General features: G+C 39.5%; 1 protein-coding gene across 1 annotated transcript in view; it reads left to right on the forward strand.

The window, feature by feature from the left end:
• The window catches only part of UNC80 (unc-80 homolog, NALCN channel complex subunit), a 222889-nt gene that overhangs the window by 472 nt on the left and 207671 nt on the right, over positions 1-14746 (forward strand). The window contains exons 3-5 of the mRNA XM_055574457.1: positions 848-1149; positions 10465-10588; positions 12642-12715. Of these exons, the coding sequence (XP_055430432.1) occupies positions 848-1149; positions 10465-10588; positions 12642-12715 (500 nt within the window). The remainder of the gene's footprint in view (positions 1-847; positions 1150-10464; positions 10589-12641; positions 12716-14746) is intronic.

Consider the following 14746-nt stretch of genomic DNA (forward strand, 5'->3'; position numbering starts at 1 on the left):
AATGAGGGAACCAGCTCTCTTTTTTAAATTTTTTCATTTTACAAGTAAACTGTGAATATGTCTTCCTTTTGAACATTAGAATGTTATAGAGAAACTAAGGACTCTCACCTATTCAAGATGAGTTCTAACCAGAGTTGTCCTTTAGTCCTCCTAGTGTCTAAAGCAATCACCTTCATGCGTTTGGCACGCTCCCCTCCAGCTCTTTTCCCAACTTTGTAGTGCTATGTGTATGTGTGCATGCCTGCACATATGTGTTATTTTTCTTATATTATTTTGCAGATTGCTTTTCCCACATAGCATTATGTCCTAGCCATCTATCCCAAGCTCTTCTCCATCTGGTTCCTTACCCTTATGTGGATCTTTACTCAAATGTTACCTTTATAAAGGGGCCTTTGCTAATCACACCAGGTCTTCCCAGGTGGCTCAGTGGATAGACTCTACCTGCAATGCAGGAGACTCAGAAGACATGGGTTTGATCCCTAGATTGGGAGTAATGAGCACACATGCATGCAAAATGGAGTAGCTATCTTCAGAACCAATATTCTTAACCATTGTGCTCTTTATTTGGAAATATATATGGGTATCTGGCTGAATAGATGTGATGCATGCAATTTCTTTCCCTGTGGCAACATATTGTTCTGCAAAGATTGCAGCCAGTTAGAAAGTCCCAAAACAAGAATGGACCCTTCTAACAGTGGCTGTAAGTGGTGCAGAGAAATGCTAGTGTCTTCCAGAAAATCAAGCCACAGAACCTTAACGCAAGGATGTTCTTCCCAGATGCAAGGCTGACATCATTGTCCTGGTCACAGAGTCTGCCTTAACCTGACTGTGTGGTTGTGCTATGCAGGACACCAGGATAAACTGGGTGTTGCTGAGACAAAGCTCCTCCATACCCTGCACTGGATGCTCCTGGAGGCCCCACAGGACTGCAACAGCGAGCGTTTTGGGGGCACAGACCGAGGTTCCAGCTGGGGTGGCAGCAGCAGTGCTTTCGTCCACCAGGTTGAAAACCAGGGTTCTCCAGGGCAACCTTGCCAAAGCGCCGCCCATGATGAGGAAGAAAATAACCGAAGGAAGATTTTCCAGAACTCCATGGCTACTGTGGAGCTCTTTGTGTTTCTGTTTGCTCCTCTAGTACACAGGATCAAGGTAAGCAGAAAGCTGATTAGGGTTAAGAGGGACTAGAGGTCAGGTGAGGGTGGGCTTCAGATGATATTTCCTTATTTGTGTGCCCATGTCTTTGTATGAGCTTATAGGAAGAGAGCTTTGTTTCTGTATTAAGATATTAAACATTATCTCAAAACCATGATTCTCCTACTTAAAAATCCTTGATAGTTCTCCATCTGCCCCATGATAATGCCCAACATATTAAATATGATGTATAAAGTCAACCATGATCTGGAGGTGAAGTCCTCTCCATTGACCACTGCCAATCCCTCCTGCCCACCCCATGATCCAGCTCTGGGAGCCACGTAAACCATTCCTTGAATATGCACTTGCTGTTCGCTCTGCCCTCCTTTTGCTCCATGGTTCTTCAAACTTCAGTGTCATCATTTCCATGAAGCTTTTCCGCCGACCTTCCCCATGGAGACCTATTCACTATCTCTTTTGTATTTCCAGAACATAATGCAGGGTCTTGAGCAGAAGCTTTTACTTTTTATGTGCTGCTGACTCTTTGATGGTTTGGTGTACCATGTATGAATTTCTTTTCAAAATATTTTTCAATGCATAAAATAGAAAACGTATTTCATGGAAACCAATTGTATTAAAATACAGTTATATACAGGTGCCCCTTGGATCTGAAAGAGACAATATTAAGTTACTGTGCTACCACTTTCTAGCTGTGTGATCTAGGTGATCCTACTTAACCTCTTGGATCCTCCATTGCATAAAATTTTGGATATTCAAACACAGGGTGAATATATGTGAAGACACAGAACATGAAAGTACATGGGAAAAAATCAAGTAGATGGAAAGAAATCAAGAACTATTTGTTACTTCTGAGAATGAATAAATTGCAACATTCCATCTAAGTGCTCTGATAAAAGATAGAAGGAATTAATATGCCCAAATATTCTTTAACAGAATATTAGGATCCTAATGAATGTTTCATTTTTGTAATATATTATATATATGTGATGAAGGAGGAAATGGTAACCCACTCTGGCCTTCTTGCCTGGAGAATCCCCATGGAAAGAGGATCCTGGTAGGCTACAGTCCATGGGATCGCAAAGAGTCGGACATGACTAAGCAACTAAGCACAAATATATACGAAGGTGGTTGTAAGACCTTTAACAGCCATTATGAGGGGGGATGGACTAGAGAGTCTTTTCATCCATTTTATTTTCAGGTAAAATTCACTTTTGATTGATTCTGTCCCATTTCTGGTAGGACTAGAACTGAAATTACCTGTGGACTCCTAAAGTGCTTCACATCCACTGGCCACGCTGTCTATCAAAATTATCAAAAAAAAAGTTAAATGTGATTTAATTAAATTTCTGCTTTAAAAACATTACACTTTCTATTTTTAAAAGTCTTTGATAAAGGTTACGATTAATGGAGACATTAACTGAGAGTGTCCCCCTGGCCAATGAGACCTGCAAGACATGAATTCTGCCTGGCTTCATCTCCCTCAATCTCACTGGCCTCTCTCTTGTTCCCAAACTCACAGGCTCAGCAAAGGCTCACCTTCAAACCCAAGATGATTGTTTTCGGTTTCAGATCTTGGTGCTGGTTTTTTCCTTCTATTTGAATCATTTACTCCCACCTTCCACCCCTAGATTTTCACGTGGTCATGTTCTTCTTAGCAGTTTACTCACCATGTTGTTGTTACCAACCCAGAAGTCCTTCCCTGGCTACTTTAGTGCCACTAGTATATGGTCTACGTTTTTCATTGTTTCCTTCTTTGCACTTAGTTCCTGATTTATTTTTTATGTTTCTTTACATGTTTGTTACCCATCACCCCCACCAAATCCGAGGTTCTTGAACAAAGGGACACTGTTTATCCAGGTCATAATGGTATCTGATGTGTCTAGAATAGTGTCTGCATATATGAGACAATCAATAAATATTTAATGATTGTCACTGAATAAACCCAAGTTACTATCAGAAGCTGATCCAGGTGCTAAAAGTAGCAAATATATGTAGGCACATAGTCCCTTAAATGGAAAGGGCAAGAAAGAAAACTCCTTAAAAAAATAGCCCATAACATATCTATTTGTAAAGAAATATTATCTAGATTAAAAAATGTTTAAGTGTCCAGAATGACTGTAATTTTATTTGGAAACATGCAGAGTGTAAGGTTAGGAAACAGTCCTGAGTTAGAATCCAGTGCTTGCTGCTTTGTATTCTATGTAGAAAGGACATTGAACAATTTAACTTCATTAAGCCTCAGTTTTCTCAAGTATAAATTGAACATGAGAATAATTTTATGGAGTATTGTGAAGATTAAACAAATTAAAGTGCTCACCTGATGCACAAAAAGGCTTTAATAAATGGTAGTATTTAGCATTGACATTTTATAGCTATCAGCATTATGAATTATGAGTAGAAGAGGAGCCAGATCTTCTTTCAGGGGAGACTACACAGCTAGTTGAGGAAAGCTGGCTCAAGGTCCCCAGGTTTACCTCTGGCCTTGGATTGTAGTATTTATAAGGAAGTAAAACAATCCCTATAAAACATGGCACTGTGATTAATACATAGTATTGTATTCTACGATTATTGCTGGCTATTATTACTAGCATTATTGTTCTATCATTTTATTATTGCTATGAGAGAAACGTTTTTCTAGATGCCATAGGGAATAAAAATATTAATGAGTCAATAGATTTCCCTATAAGGGTTCTTTTTTTTTTTTAATCTGAGTGAGGGGGTTTGCTTTTTTCAGCGGGGAATGTACAATCCCTTGATCGGGGTTTCTCAGTTGTGGCACCATTGGCATTTGGGGCCAGATAATTCTTTGTCCTGTGCTTTGTAGGGTATTTAATAACATCTCTGGCTTCTACCTACTAGAAGCCAGTAACACCTCCTCCCTCTGGTTTGTTACAAACAGAAATGACTCGAGACATTGCCAGATATCCCTAAGGAGTAGGGAGGGGTGAGAATTGCCCTGGATTGAGATCCACTGACCTAGAATTTTCATTTGCCTGCTAGTTATCAGGCCCTATCTTCCTTCCATATCCGTGCTCTAGCTGTGTCAGCTGCTCCTCATCAGCACCATTAATGGCCCCCTTATTCTTCCATTGCATTTGATCCTCAGAACTCCAGCCCAAGATCAAGACTAAAAGCCACCTTTTCTTTCCAGCCCCAGAGATCTGCATGCTCCTGGGGCAGAAACCAACAGCCATCTAGACTGGTATGTCTACACATTGTGCCATCAAGCTCCATGTGATGCCCCACTTGTCAGTCCGTTTCTTGTCTTCCTCAAGTCCCCACCCCATGTTCACATAGACAGTGTTGTAGGTTGAGGCTCTTATAGGACATGGTGTTGCGGGAGTAATGAAGGGCTGAAATCCAGTCTAGGCACGAGCCTGTGCTTCCACTTCTCACCTTCCCAGCCCCTTCCACTTGCTTCTGCTTTCCTCTAGTATGTAACAGTTCTCACCTATCATTTCTAATTTTTACAAACACTCACAGGAAGGGAGATTTTACCAAAGAGGAAACTGAAGTCCAGAGAGGTAATAATCAAGCTCATTAAGTAGGCAAGGTGGGATTCAAATCCAATTCCATCCGACTTTCTATAGAGCTATACTGTTTCTTGGTGTCTGTGCTAGAACTCTTCTAACCAAGGTCATCAACAGCCTTGGGCTATTGAACCTAATCTTTACTTTGCTGTCTCTAATTCATTAAATCTCAGCTGCATTTGAACTTACCTTCATTTCTTCTTGAAGTTTTCCATTCCTCTGGTGACACCACACTCTGCCAGTTTTCATTGCATCTCTGGCTCTTTCTGCTCTATCTCCTTTGGGAGCTCATCTTCTTTGCCTGCTCCCCTAACATTGGGGTTCCCAGAGATGCAACCTAGACCCTTTGCACTTCCCACTGTATCTTTTCTTTGGAAGACCTCTTCTCCTGCTTCATTTATTTACCATTTGTGTCCTGATAGGCTGAGGTCTAATTTTATATCTCTAAACTAGTCTTGTCTCCTGGCCTCTAGACCAACTTTTCAACTAGTTTCTCCAAATAGATAATCTATAGACATTTCAGATTTCCCCTGGAATGAGCTCTTGTCCTAATGTTCTGTATTTCAGATGATGGACCCATTCACATAAACTCAAAACCTAGGAGCTTCCTTTGATTACTCCTTCATCCTTACCTACACATTCTGCTAATCACAGAGTTCTACACATTTTGTCTCCTAAATATTTCTAACTTTTTTTTTATCCTTATTTACTCCATAACCCAAACTTTCATCATCTCTTCCTTGGGCCTGTTACTTGGGCCATTGCCTAACTGAATTTACAGTCTCCTGGCTTGTCTCCTAAAATACAACCTTAACACCAAAGTGATCTCTCTAAATGCAGATGACTGTATCACCAATATGCTTAAAGTAATTTGTTAATTTATCGCTATACAGAGGGTGAAACTCTAGATTCTTGGTGTGATAACTGGGGCCTCCATGTTTTGTGGTTTTTTGGCTACCTCTCCTGCCTATGAGCTCCAAATGCTTGAAGTCTCCCTGAGAATATAACGTGGTTTATTCCAAACCTGTTTTCATGCTGGTCATGTTGCCTGGAATGCCCTCATAACCTACATTTCTGTCTAGAAAATTCCTACTCATTCTTTATGATTTCATTCAAGATCTAGGCTCCCCTCTTCTCTATCTGTATAATATTTTAAATGTATTTTTATTGTTATTTTTAGTTTATTTGTTATTCTTATCTCTTTGTGTGTCCATCTCTCCCACTAGATTCCAAATGGTTTGAGAATAGAAATTATCATTGTATCTGGGGTAGTTAACATTAATGTTTGTGCTTTGTAGATATTTAATAAATATTTGTTGAATGAATTAGTTTACTAATTAACAAATACATCTAAATGACTCATTCTTTTGTAGGACAGTGTATAATTCAATGGATTGTTATACTTTTAACTTAAAACTAGCTCAAATATTATATAAGAAAGTTAATATTTGAATATTCTGTCAAATATTATAATTTTAGGCCAAATTTAAATGATGACATGTGTTACAACTAAGGAATCCCCTTTAAATGTGCTGTCAGTATTTTCTTGATTTGATTATATTCACTTATTCCTTCAATAAATATTTATTGGATGCCTACTGAATGCTAGGCACTATTCAAAGTGCTGGAGAAACTGCAGGGAATTAAACAAAATACAAGCCCTCAAGGAGATTTTTATAAAATTCATATGTCTAAAGTAAACAACTTTAAAACAGAATTCAAAATAATAGTTGTTTAAGCAGATGTCTCTAAGCTACTAGAAAACACATTTAGAATTGCTTCATGTCATCACGGAAACAGATTTTCATTGCAAGCTAGAAAAGAAACTGTAATGTGGAAATGTTGATTTTTTGAATGCTTACACCTTCTGGTTTTTCTTAGAACCTTTCCAGGCCATTCACCCCACAGCTATTTGAATGATAAAGAGCACCTTCTCCAACTACAGAGCTTCTGTTCATGTGTGCATATGTCACACTGAGGGAGCCATTGAAGGGAACTCTAGAAGTGGAGTTAGCTCTCAGAGTTTATGCATTCCTCCAGCTTAAAAGGATGTACAAAGGAACATATCTACATAAGAGTTGGCCATAGCTTCTGCAGGTATTTGGGTCTAAAGAATGATCAGATTGAGCTGGTGTTATTTGGAGAGTCTAATATATGTTCAGTTAATCAACAATTATGTATTGATATTCAAGGAAAAATACACAGAAGGAGATCTCAATTTATCTTCAAGAAATATACAGCCTAGCTGGAAGTATATCAAACAAAAAACAAAATAATGACAGTGACTGTCACTGAGTGGTAATTGTCACATTAAGAGAGCAGATGTTAAAAGCCAGGATGTCAGTTTAAGAGAACTCACTTCCTGTTGCCATGTCTATTGGAGTTTTGTGCCGAGATTGCTTAGAAGAAACATGGAAGAGAACCCATCTCTGAAACTAAGAAATTATCAAAACCTGATGAATTGAGCATTCTACATTTCTGGAGATAAATCTGATATACTCTGCACACTGTTAATTCCTTGCTTGCTGGATCTAATACCTCACATGATACCAGGCAATCTTCCCCATGATTATTTCAAAGGAAGAGGGATTCTTTCCCTTTAACTTTAGACCTGTCCATCTAGTTGTTTACTCAATAAGTCTAGTTGAAAGTCTAATAGACCTCTCAAACTTAACATGTCTAAAACTAGACTCCTGATATCCCCAGACTTGTTTCTTCTTCATCTTGCCCATCCTTATCAGTGACAAGGCCCAAGATCTTTGACATCTTTTTCTCCTACACTCTACCTCTAGTCCGGAGAAGGCAATGGCACCCCACTCCAGTACTCTTGCCTGGAAAATCCCATGGACAGAGGAGCCTGGTAGGCTGCAGTCCATGGGGTCACTAAGAGTCAGACACGACTGAGCGGCTTCACTTTCACATTTCACTTTCATGCATTGGAGAAGGAAATGGCAACCCACTCCAGTGTTCTTGCTTGGAGAATCCCAGGGACAGGGGAGGCTGGTGGGCTGCCGTCTCTGGGGTGGCAAAGAGTCAGACACGACTGAAGCGACGTAGCAGCAGCAGCAGCAGCAGCAGCAGCAGCCACCTCTAGTCAATCAGCATCTGCCCTCTACTAATTTTATCCTCTACTAACCCCCTAGTCTAATGATCTTTCACCTACATGATAATAATAGCTTCCTAAATTCTCTGTCTCCACCCTTGCCCTTTCTCAAACTATTCTCAATAGCCTGGGTGATCCTATCAAAACATATATCAAGTCATGTCATTCTACTACTCAAAACCCCTGCAGTGGCTTCTCACTCAGTAATTGCTGACGTCCTTACTAAACCAGTCAGTCCTAAAGGAAATTAGTCCTGAATATTCACTGGAAGGACTGATGCTGAAACTGAAACTCCAATACTTTGGCCACGTAATGCAAAGAACTGACTCATTGGAAAAGACCCTGATGCTGGGAAAGATTGAAGGCAGGAGAAGGGGATGACAGAAGATGAGATGGTTGGATGGCATCACCAACTCGATGGACATGAGTTTAAGCAAGCTCTGGGAGTTGGTGATGGACAGGGAAACCTGGCGTGCTACAGTGCATGGGGTGATAAAGAGTTGGACACGACTGAGTGACTGAACTGAACTTGCTATGACCCATCAGGCTATATTATTTGAAACTCAATAATGTCCCTGATCTTATTTTTTCTACTCTTCTGTCATTCACTTGACTCCAGGTTCACAGTCTCTTGGCTGTTTCTTGACACATGAGACATACCTAGGACCTTTACACTTGCTGATCCCTTTTTATAAAATGCATTTTCAGGAAATAGCTACATGGCAGCTCCTTCATTTCATTCAGATCCTACTCAAAAATCACCTGCGTAAGAAGGCCTTCCCTGGCCTTTCTAAAACATTGACACCTTGCCTGCCATTTTTCTCCTTCTGCTTTACTTCTCCTTTGCACTGGGGAGCAGAGATTTTTTTTGTATGCTTTGTTCTCTGTTGTATTCCAGAACCTCGAATAGGACCAGGTACACAGTAGGTGGTCTGTAAACATTTGTAGAATGACAGTTGAATGAATTTGACCAAATGCTTTATATGCTTTTCCAATATGGCCACTAGATGCTTCTCCTTAATGAGTACCACTGTGGTGCCAGGATCTTGGTCTGTAGCTTAGAGACCCCTCAATACCAGCACAGAGATTTATTCAGGGATTTCAGCTAGTCTTTCCAGTTGAGGCTTCCTTTGATAATGAGCTGCATTGATTCACCATTTGCAGAATCCTTTTCTTCCCAACTTTTTCAATTTTTTGCTAGCTCTCGTTCTTCTAGATCAGTGGTTTTCAACCGTAGCTAACATGAGAGTCACTAGGGGGAACTTAAGCAAATCTCACAGTGATTCTAACTTAATTGGTCTGGTTAGGGGAAGAAGTGAGACCTGAGCCTCCTAGGTTTTAAAAGCTCCCTGGGTGATTATACTATATACAAGCCAGGGTTGCTAATCACCACCCTAAGTGAATTCCTGGGTCTCAGTTGTGCTCATTAATCTGCAATCAGATTCTCTCTCCTTTCATGTCTATGTTGATTTGAGAGGCTGCATTGTTGAAAATGTAACCTCAGAGTGTTATATGTTTGTACTTACACAACTGCATTTTAAACATCTCAGCCACTCAAAGTGGTGTAATGATGAAGCAGAGAATGTGCTTCCTGGCAGAGACTTTCAGTGGTAGGCAAATTAAATGAGTATGGGTTGTAAAGTCAGTACAATTCAGCAAATATTTATTGAGCACCTATTGTGCACCCAATGCCTAACACTGAATTTAGTATTGTGACGGTGACAGAGGTTGTGGAGGAAGAGAATGCCGGCTACATCTCGCCCTCAGGGAATTAGACTGTTGAGAAGGCAACAATACAAAATAATATACTAAGAAGGGTCTAACTGTAGGTTACTGATTCCATGAAATGCAAGAACAAGAGATGGACTGGAGAATAGAAAGTCAAAATGGCCAGCATCTGAGGATATTTTGTCTGAGCCACCAGGGAAGCCCATGAGAGAGAAAGAGGACAATTAAATCATTAAGAGGGATAATATCAATATCAATAGCCATAAGTAAAGAGATCTGCCTAGGCCCTTGAAATGAAAAGGACTCAATGAGTGCTAGTAGAAAACAATAATTTGTATTTTGTGCTCTGCCCAAAGTTCCATTTTAACTAATTACTAATTTTGCTTAAAGGAGATCACCATGATTTTTGTAGTAATTATGATGATGATGTGTGTGTGCTCAGTTGTGTCCAACTCTCTGCAGCCCCATGGACTATAGCCCACCAGGCTCCTCTGTCCATGGAATTTTCCAAACAAGAATACTGGAGAAGGTTGCCATTTCCTCTTCTAGGGTAACTTCCCGACCTAGAGATCAACCTGAGTTTCTCCTGTGTCTCCTACTTTGGCAGGCGGATTCTTTACCATTGCACCACCCATTATGATGATAATTTAAGCCTATTGATTTACCCTAAAAACACTCATCTGAGTGAGGAAGGAAGATCTTGAAGATCAGCCTACTTTGAAAATAATCTTATGAATGATGTTCTTTTTTAATACAAGCTTAAAAAGTTACTTTCTGTTTGTAGTTATTACAAAATATTGGCAGTATTCCCCATGTTGCACGATACACCCTTGAACCTATCTTATACACAATAGTTTGTGCCACAAACTATTGGGTGAAAGATGTTAATTGTTGCATTGACTGTTCCCTTCAGCCAGTTCTTGGACATAGATCTTCTTTCTCTTCTTCTAGGAATCTGACCTCACATTTCGACTGGCCAGTGGACTTGTCATATGGCAGCCCATGTGGGAACACAGACAGCCTGAAGTCTCCGGCTTCACAGCACTGGTGAAGCCCATCAGGAACATCATTACAGGTTTGTGACTCAAACACCTAGTGTGATGGTCTCAGCATACGTAGGAATGAAGATGATGAGACAGCAAAAGAGACACTGATGTATAGAACAGTCTTATGGACTCTGTGGGAGAGGGAGAGGGTGGGAAGATTTGGGAGAATGGCATTGAAACATGTAAAATATCATGTATGAAACGAGTTGCCAGTCCAGGTTCAATGCATGATACTGGATGCTTGGGGCTGGTGCACTGGGACGACCCAGAGGGATGGTATGGGGAGGGAGGAGGGAGGAGGGTTCAGGATGGGGAACACATGTATACCTGTGGTGGATTCATTTTGGTATTTGGCAAAACTAATACAATTATGTAAAGTTTAAAAATAAAATAAAATTAAAAAAAAAAAAAGAAACCAAGAGGAAGAAAATTCCTCCAGGGAGTTATCTAGGGGCCCCTGGGTGTAGGGTTCATTTACATGATGAGAAACTCTAAACCAGGAGCACATGCTGTGGTATTACCAAAGTATGACTTTGGGTAAGTCATTTAAACTTCCTGTGCCTCCATTTCCTCATCTGTAACATGGGAGTTACAGGTATAACTCCCATATAAATATAGTGTAACAAGTACTTACAGGATTATGATGAAGAATAAATGAGCTGATATATGTAAAATTGCTTACAAGAATGCCAGGCACATAGGAAATAAATAAGTGGTAGCCATTATTATTATTTCATCTTAATTGTAATTATGATGGATGGAGTAGCTGCTCCTTAACAGTCTTGCTTTAGTGGAGGTTTGTTGTTGTTTGCTGTCAAAGCATTTCACTACTGGGATTGTCTAATGAAACAGTCCTATTGTCGAACTGTAGAAACAGTACAATATGATAGCTTGAAAAGTGCCTGGAAAGTTCATGGTTCACCCCAGATCTTTTATCATGTATATAACCTAACCTCCCCCAAGTGCTTTCATTTCTTTAGAGTTTTAGTTGCTAAGTTGTGTCTGACTCTTTGCGACCGCATGGACTATAGCCTGCCAGGCTCCTCTGTCCATGGAATTCTCCAGGCAAGAATACTGGAGTGGGTAGCTTATCCCTTTTCCAGTGGATCTTTCCAACCCAGGAATTGAACCAAGGTCTCCTGCATTGCAGACGGATTCTTTACCAACTGAGCTATCAGGGAAGCCCCAGATTCCTTTACCTTAACGTTTTCATCTGTAAAATGGGTCTGGTAATATACCATAAGCTATTATAGGGTTATTATAGGTATTAAATGGGTTGATACATGTAAAAACACTTAGAACAGAAGTTGACAGATGTTAGGTACTGTGTGTGCTCAGTCACTCGATCTTGTCCGACTCTTTGCAACCCCATAGACTGCAGCCCAATAGGGTCCTCTGTCCATGGGATTTCCCAGGCAAGAATACTGGAGTGGATTGCCATTTCCTACTCCAGGGGATTTTCTGACCCAGGGATTGAACCCACATCTCCTGCATATCCTGCATTGGCAGGCTGATTCTTTACCACTGAGTTACCTGGGAAGCTCATGTTAGGTACTATGTAGATATTAACTGTTACAATTTTCAGTATGGCTAATTTTTTTAGCACCTTAACCTATCGAGTTGGACTGAATAGGTGAAGAAATCTGTATTGATAACCTAAAAATGCAAAGATTTTTTCATTGGTTGTTTGATTTCTCTTACAATACATACTATTAAATGTCTTCTTTCAAGGTTTTAACCATCTATTAAAATGGGTTTTTGATTCAAAAAAAAGATGAACTTCCCTGATGGCTCAGATGGTAAAGAATCTGCCTGCAGTGCAAGAGACCCAGGTTCGATCCCTGAGTCAGGAAGATCCCCTGGAGGAAGAAATGGCAACCCACTCCAGTATTCTTGCCTGGAGAATTCCATGGACAGAGGAGCCTTGTGGGTTACAGTCCATGGGGTTGAAAAGAGGTGGACACAACTGAACACACATGTACACATTGAAACATACATGTTACCATATGTAGGAAATAAAATACCTTACATAACTTATATAATCTTATAAAATTTGTGATGGGATTTCATCCATATTTGCAGCTAAGAGAAGCTCTCCTATCAATAGTCAAAGTCAGACCTGTGAATCACCAAATCAAGACACAAGACACCGAGAGGTGAGTATATTATAACCATGAGAAGAAAGGTAGATATTCCTTGAACATGGCGAGGTTGGAAGGGTACGATTTGACCAGTGCTTTATCTCAGTAGCTGGCATGTAACACTTAATAATGTTAGTTATCATTATTCATTCCACATTAAATTATCTTGTTCTCAATTACTGAATCTCCTAATATTTGCTAGGCAACCCTAATATAAGTAAAATAATACTACAGCAGGTGTGGAGGAAGAAGTAGAGAGGAGGCTTAAGATGCAGTCCTACCCCTAAGGAAACTAAAGACAAATCCACGTAAAACAAAAGATGTGTAATAAAACAATATAATTTAATGTAAATTCACCATGCACTACTTGATTCAGAAAAGAAAGAAATGAAGGCCAGAGTAGTTCAAAGTCACATAGAAATGTATACCATCATTAATTTAATATGTGTTAGATGATCTGCTTTGTCTTTCAGTTCAACATGTAGAAAATACAATTTACGGTTATCCATCAAAATTGAATCCTCTTTCCAACTTCTGCATTATTGCCAGGATTATTATTATTATGCATTATCATCATCCTTTTTACCCTCAAAACTGAAAATGTTAACATCTTAGTATGTCTCCTACAGAGCAATTGCTAAGTATAGACACTGTGATTTATATGCTGCTGCTGCTGCTAAGTCACTTCAGTCGTGTCCGACTCTGTGTGACCCCATAGACAGCAGCCCACCAGGCTCCCCTGTCCCTGGGATTCTCCAGGCAAGAACACTGGAGTGGGTTGCCATTTCCTTCTCCAATGCATGAAAGTGAAAAGTGAAAGTGAAGTTGCTCAATCGTGTCCGACCCTTAACGACCCCATGGACTGGAGCCTACCAGGCTCCTCTGTCTATGGATTTTCCAGGCAAGAGTACTGGAGTTGGGTGCCATTGCCTTCTCTAGTGATTTAAATGCTATATTTTGTCTATTCTCAGATGTAAATTTTTTCACTTTTAACACATTTGAAATGTAGTGTATTTTTCATGATCTTTGGCCTCTTACAATCTCTCTGCCTGGTAGAAATCTTGATGTGATTGTCATTCTTGTGCAGCAAAATGTGATCATTTCAGCATCTAAGTTTGCCGAATCAGGGTCAGTGGCTTAGGAGAATGTCAGAGGGGATAGTGGAACACTCTTTTAAGAAATAACACTCTTGATGGAGCATTAAGTTATTCTATAGGAAAATATATATATCAACAGCTCTGAGTTGAAATTTATAAATGTTAAAACTGTGGTGGATTCATTTTGATATATGGCAAAACTAATACAATTATGTAAAGTTTAAAAATAAAATAAAATTTAAAAAATAAAATAAAATAAAACATTTTAGGAATACCTACACCAATTTATTTCACTTATATTTTCCTTTTTACATATACATGGGATATATTTATACTTCTCAAGAGGCTCAGTGGTAAAGAATCCACCTGCAAAGGCAAGATATACAGGAGATGTAGATTCGATCCCTGGGTTGGGAAGATACCCTGGAGAAGGAAATGGTAACCCACTCCAGTATTCTTGCCTGGAAAATTCCATGGACAGAGGAGCCTGGTGGGTTACAGTCTGTAGGGTCACAAAGAGTTACACAAAAACTGAGTGTGCACATGCATGGGGTGGATATATAATCAAAAGATCTGCATAAATAAGGCTAAGTAGACCTTTTTAATAACTATAAAATAAAAAGTCCTCACTACTAAGAACTTAATTAACAGAATTTTTTTAGATCATACATAAAATAATGGTGTCTTATAACTGAAGACATCTTAGATACAGTGAAATATATAAATTCAACATTTCAGTCTTTTTAATCCTCTCCATTTGATTTCTTGCTGAGTTATATTGTTTTCTTTTCATTCTGTTGCTCAGATGTGCCCTGCTAGCTTCTAAATCTGGGTCTTCCTATGTAGATTGCAGCTGGAATGACCTGATTGGATTTTCTACTTCTAGCCTCTCCTGCTTCATATAAATATCGTTCATAATGCCTGATTAATCTTCCTAATGCATCATTTA

Source organism: Bubalus kerabau, chromosome 3 (assembly GCF_029407905.1).
Source record: "Bubalus kerabau isolate K-KA32 ecotype Philippines breed swamp buffalo chromosome 3, PCC_UOA_SB_1v2, whole genome shotgun sequence".
NCBI classification, from domain to species: domain Eukaryota; kingdom Metazoa; phylum Chordata; class Mammalia; order Artiodactyla; family Bovidae; genus Bubalus; species Bubalus kerabau.